Raw genomic sequence first — 17536 nt, 5'->3', positions numbered from 1 at the left:
ATTGTATGTGACATTTTGACGACAATTTATAGTCTCTTGGCTGATTGCTTGAGCAATAAAACTTTCTTCTTTTTTTTCAATGATAAAGTTAAAGCGGAGAGTGATGTGAAGACTGATAACCAACGAAAAATAAGAACGGGTGAATTAAAGATGAAAAAGTTGCAGGGAATAATTTTCCTGGTATTGCATCACAATTTGCTCCACATATTTGAAAAACTGCTATGCATAAAGTCTTTTGTTTTGCTTATTTTTAAATAGGACTGTACATTGACCTTTTCTCTTATGACCAAAAATGCTATTCAAATTTTTTAAAGCAAAATCATTCCCTGTGTTGTGTGTTATACAGGACTCAGAAATGTCCCATACAATACATTTTTGCCCCTAATTCATCAATGGAAAACATATTTTGGTTGATTGTCATTTTTTTTTACATGACTACCCAGTAGTACTTTAATATTACCACAAATTAAATTGAAGTTCTTTGTTTGGACAGCAGGTTAAAAAGTGTTGTGAAAATGACTGACTTTTCTTGCATGGAATCGCCCTGTTGAATTCGATTAAAGAAATATTTCTTTCGTGCTGAAAATTATCAGGGTACCTGCCTCATACATGGAAGATGATAATGTTTTATGATTTTATTTACCAAGATGGGCTCCAAATTCATTTCTAGCCTCACTCCTAGGCACTTGAGTTTGCCTTTTCTTGTATTAAGAGAGTATGTGTACCAATTTGATTACTACAAATATGTGAAATACGTTCTCAAAATGTTAAGTAAAAAATGAGCCCTGCTTTGTGAGTGCGTTGTGTGGAAGAAGAGATAGAAATTAGGCGTGAGGAAGAGAGAGAGAGAGAGAGAGAGAGAGATGGGAAGGAGAGACTTGGCAGCCTTCTTTCAAAATGTAGACTCTATTGATTGAAAAGCGTAACATCAGATCTAAAAAAAAAAATTGAAAGCCTGAGAGGGAGATAATGTAAGAAATCCAGGGTCATTTTTGTTATGAAACCATTTTTTTTTACTTTTGGAATGAAATGCGTAATGGAATCCATTGGAGCATTACCATAGGGAATCTTATTTACGTTGTTGAATCGAATGGAATAACTTCATTACCAACATGAAAAAGACAAGGGTTGAAAGGAATATAGTGGTTAGGGGTTGATCCAATTTGAAAGAGAGATTTACTACAAAGTACAAACATGTGAAATTCTAGAAATATTAAGTAAAAAACTTGCCCTGCTTCTTGTGAAAGAAATGGATAGAGAAAAGGGGAGAAAGAGAGTGGGAGAGATGGGGAGAAAGAGATAGAGCAGTCTACTTTCAAAATATTGATTCAACTGAAAAGCATAGCATAGAATCTAAAAATTACTTTGAAATCCTGAGAGGGATGAAATGTAACATTAGAAATCCAGGGTCATTTTTATTTAACAAAACCTTTTTTTTTACTTTTGGAATTGTTTTATTTGTATTTTTATTTCATATTTTTTTAAATCTAAAATTGTAGGCGCAGTTCCTCAGAATTTCAGACCATGTGACATTTTATGTGACTGCAAAAATGTTAACACTATAGAAAACTGTTAGAGTTGGTACTACTTTTTTAATAGCGTAGTAGGTTTCATGGTACACTATGTATCTTTTGTGGGCAATTGTTGGTCCTGAAAAGGACCACACAAACTTTCAAAATGTTTGGTACTGCTTTGTCAGGGAAAATAATATTATGAAGTATAATTAAATATAATGATTGTACAGATATTTTTTCCTTTAATCAAATGTATGTTACATTCTTGCTTGTTTTCACTTGGTTTACTAGCAGGAGGTATAATTTTCATATTGTTTAACGCCATCTTGGATAACCCACTTGGTATACACTCACTTTATAATAATTAATGTTTAGTCCAACCTCCACCTGGTCTAACTTTCATTTAGTCTATTGCCCAGATGCTCCTCTTTCTGTTTATATTAATATTTTTTTCCAGTCTTTATTGCATTTATTATTCATTGAATGTTTAAACCCCATCAAGCAAATTTTGAAAGAGGTTATACTAATCTTCATTGTAGGAATCCTTGCATGGTCGAGCAGTCAGTCCATTGCAAATGTTGGCGATCAAACCACTTCCTCAGGTTTTGAACAAGTGCTCATGATATTTTGCACAAACATTTGTGTTTAGGTAAAGACATGCAATACCCATTTTCCAAATGTGTTGGAATTTGTGTTGTCATGGTAACAGCATGTTATGTCCAAAACCTCTAGGAAAACTCATAATGGATCAAACTACTTCTGCAAACATTGGTCTTCTGGTAAAAATATATGCAAGACCCATTTTCCAAATATGTTGTAAGCTGCATTGCTATGCTAATAGCATTGAGGATATCAATCCGTTTCAGTTTAATTTTTTATGATTAACCCTTTCACATCAAGTACATTGTCTATTGTGAATGATCCTTTCCATTCTATTTCCTATTCTCTAATCAGTCTGAGAAGAAATGGTTACAGGATGTATTTATCAGACTGGTTCAGAATGAAGGAGAGAATAAGTTTCACAGTCAACTAAAAACATCAGAGTATAGACAGACAGTTGATCTCCTTTCAAAGTTCCTATATCACAGGTAAAACTATAATTTTCTTTTCATATTTTCATTCAGTGTTATATATGTTATTCATTCATTATACATGTATGTTTTTTTTATTTATTATATGTTATTTCATTCATTTTATGTTACTTCATTCATTTTATGTTATCATAATCATTATAATTGTTATTTTAGTCATTAATGTGTTATTCCATTCATTATTTTATATACATGTACTACATGTTTTGATTCAGTATTTTATTATTCATTACTGTCAAATGTTGGAGGAGTGTTTTTTTTTTGGGGGGGGGTAGTAAATTTTTCTCTGTCTTTAATATTATGTAAATCAAACTGAAGTACCCCTTTGATTTTCATTTGGTCTTACTTTTTACATTGCTGTGGCACATTTCATAAAGAACTTACTGCCAAGGTAAGTTTGCCATTATGGGATCTACCAAACAGGGCTCAGCAGCCAATCACAATCAAGGTTTCCATGGTAATTTCATTATATGGCAAAGACTTCTGATGTCACATGACGAAGACCGCATTTGGAATTACCTTGTCTTCACTAATAAAGATGATAATACAATATTTTAATGGATTAAACTAGTTCTTGGTGTATATCTACACTCATTTGTTACATGTATATTCTACCATCATACTTTTGGGAAAAGAAAATTTGCATCAATTCTTTTTTACTTTTCTATAAATAGTAATAAATAAGAAATTCAACTGTTGAGGTTGAAAGGGAAGTTCAGTAATCTTTCACAAAAATTATCATGCATGAAATTTTATGAAGTAGGAACACTTACAAATCATTTTAAAGACAAGTAGTAATACATTTTCAACAACTTACTTTTGACAACATATCATTTTGAATGTGATTTTATAAGAAATGTGGGCGTTTGAAAAAAAAGCATCTTTGTGGATTTTGTGTCATCTTTGAACTAGCAAAATCTCATGGTTGGCAGTGTAAATCGGGTGTTTGAATGTGCAGGGATGACAAGAACCAAAGGAATAAGAGGGATGAGAAAAAGAGGTATAAATGGGGGGGGGGGAATAATTTCCGAGTCAGCACTTGAATAACAGCTCTTCAAACCATTGCAGAGATTTGGAGAAATACGAAAGGAAAAAAAACTGAGCTTGAAGGACAGAATAAGGATTTCTGGTGTTTTTAAGAACTGATCCCATTGTTGAAAATCACTCTTCTGTTCAGTCCTACACTCAGGAGAAACCCTTGAGACTTAATCAATCTCATTAATTTCAAGATGGATTTTGATGAGGTGATTTTCTCAGAAGGGATTTTAAGATATAGGCCTTGCTAGCATCATTAATGACATGATTATATTTGACTCTTTCCATAACTGCTACCCCTGTTATTATATGAATACATGCATCTTTGAAATTGATTTGTTAATCACAATCTAAAATTGCAGCCATGGATCTGAGAAGATTGGAAGAAAACAAGACTTGGACAAATACATTTTTTATTCATTAGATTTGTGAGATTGATGAGATGTTTATTGAAGGAAAATCCAGCAAGCATGATGTTGAAAGTGTCATCAAAATTGGATGTAAAAAAAGAAAGTTATGACATTTTAAAGTAAGCTCAATTTAAAGTTTCACGTATTTTCCACAAAATAGTTCTATGTAGAACTCAGTGACATGCAAATGAGAGTTGATGATGCCCCTCACTCACTTCATGTATTTATTTTGTATTTTATTGTTTAAATTATACAATATTTCCATTTTTACAAATTTGACTAGAAGAACCAACTTGACTGAACCATGAAATGTTAAAACAATGGTAATTCCACATATTCAGGGAAAACTAAAACTTCTTTCACAAGGATAAAATTAGAATATATCATATAAGATACAAAAGAAATAGTGAGTAGGTGATGTCATCAGTCCCTTCATTTGCATACCCACCAGGATGTGTATATAACTGTTTTGTGGAATTAAGCAAAATTTAAAAAATGTCATGACTTTCTTATTTTACATCAGATTTTGATGAAATTTTCAGTATTATGCTTAATTGTTGGATTTTTCTCTTTTTATTGTATAAATCACTTTTATGTTGGGTTGACTTGTCCTTTAAATGTATACATGTAGTTTGATTGAGTTGAGGATTTGACCTGAACTTGAGTGTAACAGGTTTAGTACAATTTCTGTGAATTCTGATGACAATAATGTACTGGTAATAAAGAATGTGCTTGTTTTATTTACTTTCACACTTGGTACATTCAGAAATATGTTCTTATAATTAAAAATCAATAATATAAAAAAGGCAGGTTTCATACTAGATTGATATCAATCTTTTAGGAATCTTTCTTCATATTTATTGCAGGGTTTTTTTTGGGGTAAAGATACATTACTCTTCTAATTTGCAGTGAAATATGCTTCATTTTACTTTCTTTTCCTTTGACTGAAAGTAATGATATCATAGTGGACATGTTCAAATAAAAATCATAAATATTTTTTCTTAATGTAGCCAGCTTTGCCAAACTGAATGTGTGTAGTACAATGTGAAACAAAGCTATGGTGTGTACATTAGAATAGCCTATTATTTGAAAGTTCTTGTTTCTTTGAGCTTTTCATATATTTATAGGTTGATTCGATTTTTCTTATTAATGGACTATTCTATTTGAGTGTTTGACATTAATTTCATTGTCAAATTGTTAAATTTCATTCATTAATTATAATTATTTTCTTTGTCTACGTGTGCTTAATATCTGAATGTATACATGCAATATCATTGTACAGTCAAATCACACATTGTATGGAAATGATGATGTATAAAACTCCTTCAAAATGCCCTCATTGTTGATCAAATGACAAGAGATAGCTGAAAAGTTTTTTGAAAAACACATGTATATCAATAAATGTTAGATTTGCCAAGACCCCCTTATGTTCCTTCTGTGTGGAGTCCAAATTCCTTTTTCTAAAAATTAATGATGGTTAGCTGTTTTGGTCATGGCAGAAAAGATATCAGCAAAGCTGTAGATGTACAGACAGTTTAGTTACTATGTAAAAACCTGCTTCACAACGGACATTTTGTAGCATTCATTAAAAACCCTGCAAAGCATATTGCAGTGCGATAGCAGAAAAGACATTCCTTTTATTTGGTCTTATCTGAATCTCTCACATGATATTTTACTTTTGTTTCATTTCAACTATTTCATATTAAAAACCATCAAAATTGCATGATGATATACTAGTAATAAACAATACGCATTTACAACTCCAGTAAATATAACTACTCCTTTTTTTTCGTTCATTTTTTTTTCAAGTCAAACCAAGAAAGTATAGATCAAATCAATCAAGCTGGGATTCAAAGTTATCATTAATGATATTATTTATATCTTTCTTTTATTTTGTTGATAATGCTCCATATAGCTTGGGCCCAGGATATGACATACATGTAGATGAGACGGAAGAAGGTCAGATCCCTGAATTGGCTAAAGCAATTCGGCAGCTACCTGCACCAACGGAGGTATTTACATTTCTTTTAATCTTATTTCCTAGATGATTTGATGGTGTTGGGTTGTTTAACTATGTTTTTTATATGATGATTGAAAACAATAAATCTATATATTACATAGGTTGTGTAGATTCGAATCAGTGATAGGCTAATACGCCATCACGTGACCATAGCTGCGAGGATCGCATTTGTTATATTCTAGGTTTTGACGTCACCTCAGGGAATATACTGTGTAGTATTTTTGTAGTTTTGTGCTTAGAAAATGAGATGTGGTAATACAGCATTCAAAGGCACAATACTGAGGCTATGTTGATGATTTGATGCTTGCTGACATAACTAATCCAGTTGGGATTAAATGTAAATGATAAAGAATATAATTTAATGATACCTACATGTACATACGACTCTGACTAAAATTAGGCCTACTTGTGATGTTGATAATGATGATGCTGCTGCTGATGATGATGGTAATGATGATGATGATGATGATGGTAATGATGATGACGATGATGATGACAATGATGATGATGATGGTTGTGGTGGTGTGATGAAAATTTGTAACTCTTTTTAATGGTTCTATTTAACAGAGTACATAGACTAATGGTCTATATTCTCTGTTATTGAAGAGGATGCGAAAGGTACACTATTATCAAATTATCACACTTAATGGAAACCTGCTATTCCTTTTAATTCATAGATACTTAAATTTATCTTGAAGGGGATATCTCATCCTTGTATTCAGGGCCAATAATTGAAATAGTTGAATAACTGGTGGTCTGATTCCACGTAGTCAATATATTTTCAAATTTCTATCAATCAAATACAAATTGTCTTCATTGTGTGGTTTCATCTTATTTTTTCCTGTTGTAAATATGATACATGTAATAGCATTAAAGACTAATGCAGATATGAATTTCCGAAATAGGCAAAATAAAAAAGAAGCCAAAAAAGATATCTTCCATTATTATTATTTAAAGGATTAAGTAACTTTGTGGAGGTTTACAAAAATCTGAGCTTCGGGACTCATATATGCTGTCAGTGCATGCAATAATATTTCAAGGGGAGACCATAAAAATTGTATTTCATAAGCCTCATTTTATGCTTTGCAAAAATATTGATTGTAGTCCCTCCAGAGCCTAATGTGATAGACTTCATTATTGCAGCAATGAAGTGACCAATTAGCTGTAGGGATTTCTGGCTGACCTAAAGGTTTGCCAGTATGATCAAATCATTAGCTGCAAGATAATAATATATTGTTAGATCCTGAATTAGGTTAAACAATCCCTTTGAAAAAAATGAAATATTGAAGTTGCATATAACACTTAGAACTTAGTTCCTCCCGCACTCTTCATCTGGGTCGGTTATTCGCAACCTCCGAAAGATTATTAGCGAGGTTACAGACTTCCAATTCCTTACAGAAAGTCTGGCGCTAGGTGTGTTGAATGACTAATTATTCTGGTCTTTACTTTTCTTTTACTGTAGGATGATGTAAGTCAGTTTGCTCGTCAGGTCATTTGGCAGTTTGAAGACATACGGATGTTGATAGGTACAGATCTACCTATCTTTGGTGGTACAACATATCCTGCTGTCAGTCTAAGATTGAGGTAATGCGTGCATTCACTCCTTCTCTGTACAGAACAATCCATCTTTGATAGAATTCATTTTATTTTATTTATTTATTCCAAATTCTCATTAAAAAACATACAACATACAAATCAAAGAATACACTATATACAAATAAGGATACAAAAATAGAATAACAGATAATGTATCTCACTGTCAGTGTTTGATTCAGGTATTGTCAACCAATAACTTAGGCTGGTGCTATATTCAAGTGCCAATTTGAAAACTGGTAATAGTGTTGGGGTGATGTTTACACCAGCCACAACATGAATAGTAGCAGTTTTCATAACCCCTCCTTTGGTGCTGGAGCTAGGTCTGGCAGCCGTAGTTACATTCTCAAAACTAACATTGATCTTGATATCAGTACAACATATAATGCTGTCGGTGTAAGATTGAAATAATGCAAATACTTGAAAGACTTGCAGCACTTGAATCATTTCAAGGTAGGCATTGAAAACTTGTGTTTGGATTATTTATACACCACTCACAGTACCCATCTTGGAATGATGTTGTTTTGCCAGGTCTGAGGTCAGTAGGTGTTGAGCTATCTTTATTGTTAATAGTTTAATTTCAGTCGATCAATCTCAATTTGATTTTGATTTAAATGTACCTCAAATCTTTATAAGGTGGGGCTGTGAGCACTTTCACTTTCATTTTATTGATGCATTGATGAAGGAGAAAACTACTTATTTGAATAGTTCATTAAGTTGGTCAAATATGGCAAAAGATCACAAAAATTAAGTAGCTTGAAGTCTTGAATATGAACCTCCTAATTTTTTTTTCTTTCCATTTTGTCTTTCAGAGACACCCAGAGTCCCATCAACATTCTAACTGGGTTAGATTACTGGCTTGATAATCTAATGTGTAATGTACCTGAGCTTGTCATGTGCTACCATCTTGATGGATTTGTACAGAAATATGAACGTCTCAAGACCGAGGATATCCCAGAACTTAAGAATGCACAGTTCTCACCAATGGTAACATATCTATGAGATTTATTTTTTCTAGATTTATAAAATAGGTTGTCTCAGGTGGGGAAATTGTTAAACTCCATTGTTTTGGATGTGACACTAGAGCATTTTCTTTTCCCAGTTTCATACCATTTACCATGTTTTAATTAATAGCGATATACCTGAATAAGTATCTTTTGCTTTTCCTCCACTTTTGTTTAAATAAACATAATACACTGGTATGTACTGTGATACATGTTCTTGTTTTATTGGATGGTTACTGTAGGAACTGTGCTTCTCAGCCAATCAGAATCAAGGAAAGTTTTCAGATCTGACAACTTATCAGATAAGAATGTTGATGAAACACTCCCCTGACCCATGTTTCAATGATGAAAACAGGGAACTTGTTATCGCTCTAAGATTGCTTTTTTTTTCATGCCAGAGATAGTATTGGAGTCATCTGTCCATCTCATTTCATTCTTTGCATATAGCTAAATAACCATTTAACTGGTCAACTTGGAACTTGGTCCAAGTATACATATATGAGTGACAATGATCTGAATAGATTTGGGGGTCATAGAGTCAGTTACAATGGTCATTATGTTTCTGAAAATGTCTCTTTCTTGCAATAACTGGCTTGTGTTTGCATAAGTGAGTAAGGATGATTTAGTTTGATTTGGCATAGTCAAACATTACCAGACAGTCAAGTAAATGAAAGAAGAAAAAATATCCATCTCTTTGTCTTTATGCAACAGTGCATGACAATGGCACATCTGTTTATTATAGAAAACTGGTGAGCAAACAATCGTACATTTTATATTAATGATATGCAATATTTATATAGTGCTTAGCGCGTAATCCTATTACCCCAGGTTTAGCACGACTATGAATCGTTAGGAATATATCAACCTAAAGGCCTGGTCACACTGCCCGAGCGTCGTTGGAGCGGTCGTGGAGCGGTAGGGAAAGAGGGTCGAATTTTGCTTCAAAAATTGGGGGGGGAAATCGCAAAAAAAATCGAAAACATAAAAAAAAACAATCGAAATCGAAAATGGTGAATGATAGCGAGCGGTGATGATTTTTTTTCTCTCTCCGCTCCACGACCGCTCCAACAACGCTCGGGCGGTGTGACCAGGCCTTTATTGAATAATAATAGATTTCCATTCTATGACAGGAAATTAGAAATTTTAAACATGCTTGGATACAAAAGTAATCACGTAGGTAAATAGAAATGATATTTCTCTGAGATGTACATGTATCCCATTGAGAGGTTTCCTTGGAGATGAATGGCTCTTGTGTAGAAGTAATAACTTTGCATTCCCTTTAGCAATGTAATAGGTGACGTCAGTACCAGTCTTTCATAAGCTTGAGCTTCCTGTTATTATCCTCTGTTTTGTAAGTGCCAGAGATTGGGGGGCTGTTGCATAAAAGTTTGCCTTTGAACGCAACTCAGTATAATCAAATGTAAGTCCCGAATGCATGTTTGTGATTGGCTAAAAAAAATCAAAGTTATGTTTGATTTTTGGAGATAGCTTTGATTACAAGTTTTCCTTCAACAGGCCCCTGATGAGTAAAAGTCCCTTTATAAAGCATCCCATTAATCCCAGGGGGCCACTTCCATTGACAAGTGGATATCATACATTGACCCAAGAAGGAGCACATAAAAATGGTACCTGTTTCAAAGTATGGCACGTTCAAAAAGATAAAAATGATGAAAAGAGGTATACTTTTTGTGAGGCAATTACTAGATTAGGGTCAGATTTGCAAGGGTATAAAACACTAAAACGATAGTCTTAAAAGGTTATACTTTGCTGCAACATTACGTGTTTAGGGTCCAAGCTACCCCCAAGCCTAGAATATAACAAAGTGCGATCCTTGCAGCTATGATCACATGATGACATATTGACTGACACATCACTGATTTTAATCTACTTACTGCTTTCATTCTATGGTTTTATTCTTTTGTTCCATACAAAAAATGTTGAGGAAAAGAGAACTGGTGATAATAAATCATTGGCCTAAATTTGAAAGGTAGTTTTAATCAAAATCATGGTCGAAACTCTCGTTTTTAAGTGAAACCACCCTACAGGCTACAGCCTCATCTCCTTTGTTTTTTTGTATGAGAATTTGCTAGAGCAATTCAAATAGACTAGTTTGATAAAGCTTGAAGTACTTCTTACCCTATTTTTCACTGTAATATGATAAAGTGGAGATTGACGACATCTTTAATATAATGCTGAACCACATTATGATTTTTTTAGAGTAATTCCTTGCGAAAAGTATATTATTTTATTGACTTATATGTTTATTTAACTTACATAAAATAACTCATGTATGTTTTTTAATGTTTAGAAATATTTTTACAATTATGGTGTTTATGATATTAGAAGTATTTATCTATGTTTTGTTTGAAAATGAACATATTGAGAAATAATTTTACTTTGAAAGATTCAGTTTGATTTTCCATCGCAAAAACTTTTGACGGACCTCCTCCGTCAAAAGTGGGTATATCCTTAATTTTACCCCGTACAATGTGTTATGCCAGTAAATTGATTTTTACAAAAATAAAACTCAAATTATGTAATAGTCTGGAATCAGCAGTGTTGGGAAAGATATGATTTTGAAATTCTACGCACTTACACTTAATTTTTCCCATAATGCATTTCATCTTGACATTGAATTTCAGGTTGTGAAAGATATTGCTCAAAACATCCTCTCATTCATCAATAGTAACTGCACCAAAGAAGGACATACCTATTGGCTCTTCAAGGGTATGTATGTGAGACTTATGGGGTGTTGCAAGAAAATATTTGCAATCAATTGCAAATATTCTGTTGCAATGTCACAATTGATGGATTGAATTTAACTATAACAAATTAGATCATTCTCCTTGTTTTAGGAACCAGGTTAGCAATTAATCACCAATTTACAATTAATTGCAAGACATATGAATGTTTTAGGGACTGAAAATCGACTTGCGATTGATCGCAACTTTCTTGCAATGCCCCATTATTCTAAGATCTAAGCAGCCTGATGGATATTTATGCACGTTTTTTTAATTCTAACAAAGCAAATTGAACACCACAAAATAGTGTATCATCACTTCAAAATAAGATATATTTTTGATAAAACCCTTTTGAGCAAAACAATTCATGTTCTGTCATGTCATGTATAAGTTTACACATACTGATGATAAAATTGTTACTTTTAAGAAGTCACTTTGGTCATCTAGGGAAATTCATGGTACTATAATCAGTGCTTTTCTTATTATTGAAATCGCTCAATAAGCCACATTTTATATTCATCCTCTGTAATTTTGAAATCAATAAAGTTCCTTGAAAAAGAAAAAAATTATACATTTCAGAAAAAATCTCTCTTTCCATTTTGTATTTTCATGAATGTAGAAGTTGGAACCATGTCATGTTTATAGGGAGCACATGTTATAAATGAAGGGGAAGCACTACTCTCATTCAGTTTTATTTGGGCATAAGAAATTACCTTTGTGACTTTTGACAAAGAAAAGTTTGTATTGTCATCTTAGGCAGAACAAAAAAATTACATCAATGCTGGAATCAAGCATTGTTGCTTGAAATCATTTAAAAAAACAACTGTGGAAAGAAACTTCAGGCTTTTTTTAAAGTTGAAAACAAGGAGCCACTAATTGTCATTCATTAGTAAATAGTAGTACAAATTTGTAAGTATTCCATCTTTAAACCCTTTTAATCCCTTTGCTTAAAGCCTTGAAATATCTACATGTTCTTCTTTGAAATTATATATATATTTTTTTTTTATGCATACTCTTAATTTGAGTTTAAGCTCTTTTACCGCCCACCTCTCCCTCAATTATTTCTTTGAAATAAGATAACCTTAGTTTCTCATTCTTTTTTGCTAAATATATTTCCTTTCTATATTTTCATGTGTAATAACTCTTTTTATAAAACTGGTGTAATCCAATAGTGAGGGTGTATGCAAGTCATGTTTTCATGCCCTGATTGTCTAGAACTTTCCAGTTGTGCACATCACTTTACATCTTGCTTGTAAATCTGAGACGCCTTGAAATATGCATTCTCACAAAGAGAAAGCCATATCAAGTGTCATGATGCACATCATACTGGCTACGTTTTCTGATGTTATGATGAAAAGCAGATGAGACTTCTTGAAATGTGCGATTTGAGTGATTTAAACAAATATCTGACAGTATTACTATATAGTGACTGTTACATAAAGACACCTTGTCAGTGCTGGCATCACCCATGATATGGTCCTCTTGTTTTCTGAACTTGACATCCCTTCTTCATCTCTTTCGTTTATGACCCTTAATATACAGTCCGACCTCTCTTATCCGGACACGTTGGGATAGGCACCAAAATATATGTAATCAAAGTGGGTTTGCGTATAGGATTGAGTTTAGATTGAAATCTCATTTCCACACGTACTAGATTGAATTTAAAAAAAAATCTCTTGTGTGAGTTTGGATAATAGAGAGATCCAGATAAGGGGAGGCCGGATAAGAGAGGTCGGACTGTATATTCAGTCATTTAATCCATCCTTCCAACTATAAATGTATCTTCCCCTTTTCCATTGATGCTTTATTCAGTGATTTTAACAATTCTTGCAACTATCAATACCTGTAATTGTTTTTCCTTCTATCCAGTCATACATTTATTACATGTATTTTCCCATTTTAACCATATATACTTCTCCAACTATTTTCATTTAATCATTTTAACATTTAAGCCATTTAATTGTCTTTTTCAATAAAAATCAATTCATCTACATCATTTCCTCATTCCAATTACCCATCAGTCTCTTAATTGGTTTATTTCCAATTGGTGTAATGCCAATTTGACAAATTACCAACTCGTCTACTACCATTTTGTCTATCATCAATTCGTCCACTATCCACACTCTCTAATTGCCATTTCGTCCACTCTCCATCTTGGCTAATAACCAGTTGGTCCAATAGCCATTTAGTCCATAAAACAATCGGTGTAATTGGATAATTGGGCAAAATGAATGAAAAGAAAATGGTTATTCAATGAAATGGTCATAGACGAAATGGTGATTAGATGAAGTGATTATTGGACCAAATGATTAGTGGACCAAATGATTATTGGACCACATGGTTGTTAGAAGAAATGTTGATGGATGGAATGGCATTAGACTAAATGAAAGTAGACCATGTGACGAGTGGACGAGTTGGCAATAGACGAATCGCCAGTTCCAACAAGTCATTTTCTCATCATTTCTCTTTTCATGTAGGTAAAAATGATGATGTGGTCAAGCTCTATGACCTGAGTAGCCTGATAACTGAGCACCCAGACTGCCCTTGGGACAACCCCTTTTTGGTCCCTGTTGCCATGTTGCTATACCGTGTTGCTCGTAACATGGCTCAGGCTTCCAAGATATCGGCCAAGTGAGTGAGATGACGTGCAATGATTCATGTTTTTTTGTTTAAAAAGTGTGAAATGCCCAATTGAATTCAATATTTTCAATCTCATAAGTCACAAGCTGTCACATGGTATGATGATGATGGTGATGAGAAGAATGGTGATGATAATTACAGTGTGCAAATACCATGCTTGATTGAACACAAAACTTCAGTTCAAGCCTTTTATTCCCCTTATTCTTTGAAACGCTCACTACATTTCTTCTACATTCAATCAAGTACTTGAATTGATTATTATTGATCAATTTTGACAAGTCATGTATCATTTATTGCTCAGGATGTGCTTTCTCGTATAAAAATTCATTTAGGGCTAGTTGTTATGGTTTAGAATGTGAGATAACAGTATAATTGTTAAAGGTCAAGTCTACCCCAGAAAATTGTTCATTTGAATCGATAGAGAAAAGTCAAACAAGCATAATGCTGAAAATTTCATCAAAGTAAGATGTAAAATAAGAAAGTTATGACATTTTTATTAAAGTTTTGCTTATTTTTCACAAAATAGTTATATGCACAACGCAGTGATGTGCAAATGAGAGAGTTGATGATGTCCCTTACCCACTATTTCATTGTTTATTATATAATATTTCATTTTTTTACAGATTTTACTTAAGGACCAACTTGACATCACATAACCATTAATTTAAAATAATGATAATTTTACATGTTCAGGTAAGAATGAGAAAATTGAAATTTTACATATTTCATATGATAAAATACAAAAGAAATAATGAGTGGGTGAATTCATCAGTCTGCTTGCTTGCATACCACCTGGGAGGTGCATATAACTGTTTTGTGAAATTATGTGAAGCTTTAAAGTGTCATAACTTTGTTATTTTACACCTGATTTTTATGAAATTTTAAGTGCTATGCTTGTTGGATTTTTCTCCTTTTATTGAAATCAACTTTTTGTCTGGGTGGACTTGTCCTTTAAGTATTTTTTCTCCACTTTTGTGTAATAGGAACAAGCACATCATTGTTTACCTTCTAAATAAATGCCTGTCATTATTGGCTCAATGCAGAGATCAGCATTTAGAGGTAAGACTATTTGCTTTGATTTCACATTGTTAAATTCAGTGGTTAATTAAATCTAATATTTTCACTTGAAGACCCATCCGGGTAAACTAGGACTGCTAAGAGTTGTATTTTAATGAATGCTAAATCCTTGGTCTTTTTAAACTTCAAACAGGAGAAATTAGAAATATCTCCATATTTTATAAAGGCAACTTAAGAAATAATATTAAAGGGATATTTTCTAGTTAAACTTGAAGTTAAGACTTTTGCTTTAGTTGAGAGTTGAAACTGTGTATTAATATCACAGAATCATATTTAATAGGAAATGGATTTCAGAGTAATTGTGAAAAGCAATCTTCATAACATCATACATGAATGTTTAATCAATTGAATTGTTATTATATGTTCTTTTAGATTGTATACAATTGAATTGAATTGTTGTTGCATGTTCTTTTAGATTGTAGCTCAAGCCAACTTTATCTTATGTCAGATGTTCATGGAGGAATCTAGGCAGAAACGACATGGTAACATGGGAGATGATGATAGTTCTGATTCAGCTTGGAATGGTAATTTATGAAATTCAATATCCTGCTCAAGCTTTTATTATCTTTGTTATTTGGTCTTTATTTATTCTCCCCTACTTGGAAAAAGGGAAGCCGGTAATGAAGGAGTAATTTCCTGTAAAAGATCAAACTGCATCTTTTATTGACATAAACACCTGAATGTATTAGCATGAGGGTTAACCGGTCTCTCTCGAGGTCAGCTTCTGTGTATTTCTTTGACATTTGGCCTGGAAGAAGGAATTTATTTGTGAAATTGAAATGCACTATAAACTCAAATTTGGTTAATAAATTTATATCGTTTGTTTGTCTTAGCCAAAGTAGTACAGTATTGATGTCCTCATTTTGTACAAGAAAAAGCAGATGGTCATAGACTTTGTAGGGTAACCATTCAGTTTATGTTACTACTAGGTTCATTTCTTTCAATAATATTATCTTACATCACCCAGTAGTTATGAATATTTGGTCATGTGAAAATATTGTACAACGCCTACCTAGCTTGTTGTACGCGAGCAAATGGGAGGCTGAATGTTACACATTCGTACCGTTGCACACAAGACGTACATGTACCATCCAACATGTACCGTTGCACGGCTCTAGGACGTGACGTCACAATACGATTTCATTGAATAAGGTGGCAATGCGTGTACAGCCCTCAGGCTAAATGCGCAATGCTGTCCAAGATCATGTGCGCTTGTGGGATTTTGCTTTTTGCTTTCAATATTTTTGCCCCCTTTTCATAGATTACTGCAGGGAAAAACTCTTGGTTTTTTTTTCACATTTTCGCTAGATTTCGAGGCGTTGTACAACACAAATAGCGAATATTCTTATTCGTGCAATGGTGCGAGATTTCGCATTCGGTGAAAAAAAAACGCTCTATTCAATGAGGCGTTAGCAGAGTTGAATAGAGCATCTTTCTTTCACCTCATGCGAAATCTCGCACCATCGCACTCATGCCTATTCGCTATTTGTATATTGTCTCATTGGTTGATTCTTTATAATGCGAAGTTATAATATCATAATTTGTTTTGAAAACAAGGCATAGGAATAAAAAATAAAAATTGTTATTCAAAATGTTATACAATTCAATTCTTTGTTATTTTCATTTCTTAACATGAAGGGAGCTCTACGACCAGCAGTGATGTGGAGGATGAACCCAATGATGATGTCGATGAGGAAGAAACAAAGAGAGGAGAGATTGTTCTTCCACCAATCAAAATCAAGAATCTTACTGTCCCTAGTAGCAAGACATGGAAATGCAAAGACACTGATAGTAGGAGGTCAAAGGTCAAATCATTGGATGCTTCAAAAATGGAGAAAGCAAACCAGATTTTGAAATATGTTGCTGATGTGAGTAGACTTAAAGGCCCAAATTCATAAAGGTGTTTTTAAAACTTGACTGAACCCATGGTTTATGCAGATTTCCTGTATAAATTATGTTTATATACCACGTATATTAAAAGATGTCCAATGCTGATGCGTGCTTTGTCACAGTGCGCCAAATTGATGATGTTTTATTCATGAGTCCAGTTTTAAGAGTGGACTCCTGAATAAAACAGCATTTTTAACCAGGGCAACGGGCGTCAATTTGGCGCACTGTGACAAAAGCACGCATCAGCATTTCTTAATATACGCGGTAAATAAGCATAATTTATACAGGAAATCTGCATAAACCATGGGTTCAACTAATGGTTTTAAAAACCACCTTTGTAAATACGGTCCAGTGTTTTAATAGGTATTTTCAATGATTGATTAGTTCTGTTTTTTTTTTTTTTCCTCCAAAGCCAATTGCATTTTGAAAATAATGAAAACTATGAGAATTAGGAAAGTTGAAGATTTCCTAAAGAATTAACTACTCCATGAACATGCATGACCGTAGATTAAGGAATAACC

General features: G+C 33.2%; 1 protein-coding gene across 1 annotated transcript in view; it reads left to right on the top strand.

Annotated features, from left to right (window-relative positions):
* Nucleotides 1-17536, top strand: part of LOC121407251 (erythroid differentiation-related factor 1-like) — a 55687-nt gene that overhangs the window by 23895 nt on the left and 14256 nt on the right. Inside the window, exons 5-13 of the mRNA XM_041598230.1 lie at nt 2469-2602; nt 5966-6062; nt 7533-7654; nt 8476-8650; nt 11310-11394; nt 13886-14039; nt 15032-15107; nt 15541-15649; nt 16764-16993. Coding sequence (XP_041454164.1) covers nt 2469-2602; nt 5966-6062; nt 7533-7654; nt 8476-8650; nt 11310-11394; nt 13886-14039; nt 15032-15107; nt 15541-15649; nt 16764-16993 — 1182 coding nt within the window. The remainder of the gene's footprint in view (nt 1-2468; nt 2603-5965; nt 6063-7532; nt 7655-8475; nt 8651-11309; nt 11395-13885; nt 14040-15031; nt 15108-15540; nt 15650-16763; nt 16994-17536) is intronic.

This window comes from Lytechinus variegatus, chromosome 1 (genome assembly GCF_018143015.1).
Source record: "Lytechinus variegatus isolate NC3 chromosome 1, Lvar_3.0, whole genome shotgun sequence".
NCBI lineage: Eukaryota > Metazoa > Echinodermata > Echinoidea > Temnopleuroida > Toxopneustidae > Lytechinus > Lytechinus variegatus.
Note: the sequence above shows the minus strand (reverse complement) of the source record. Positions and strands in the feature narration are given on the sequence as shown.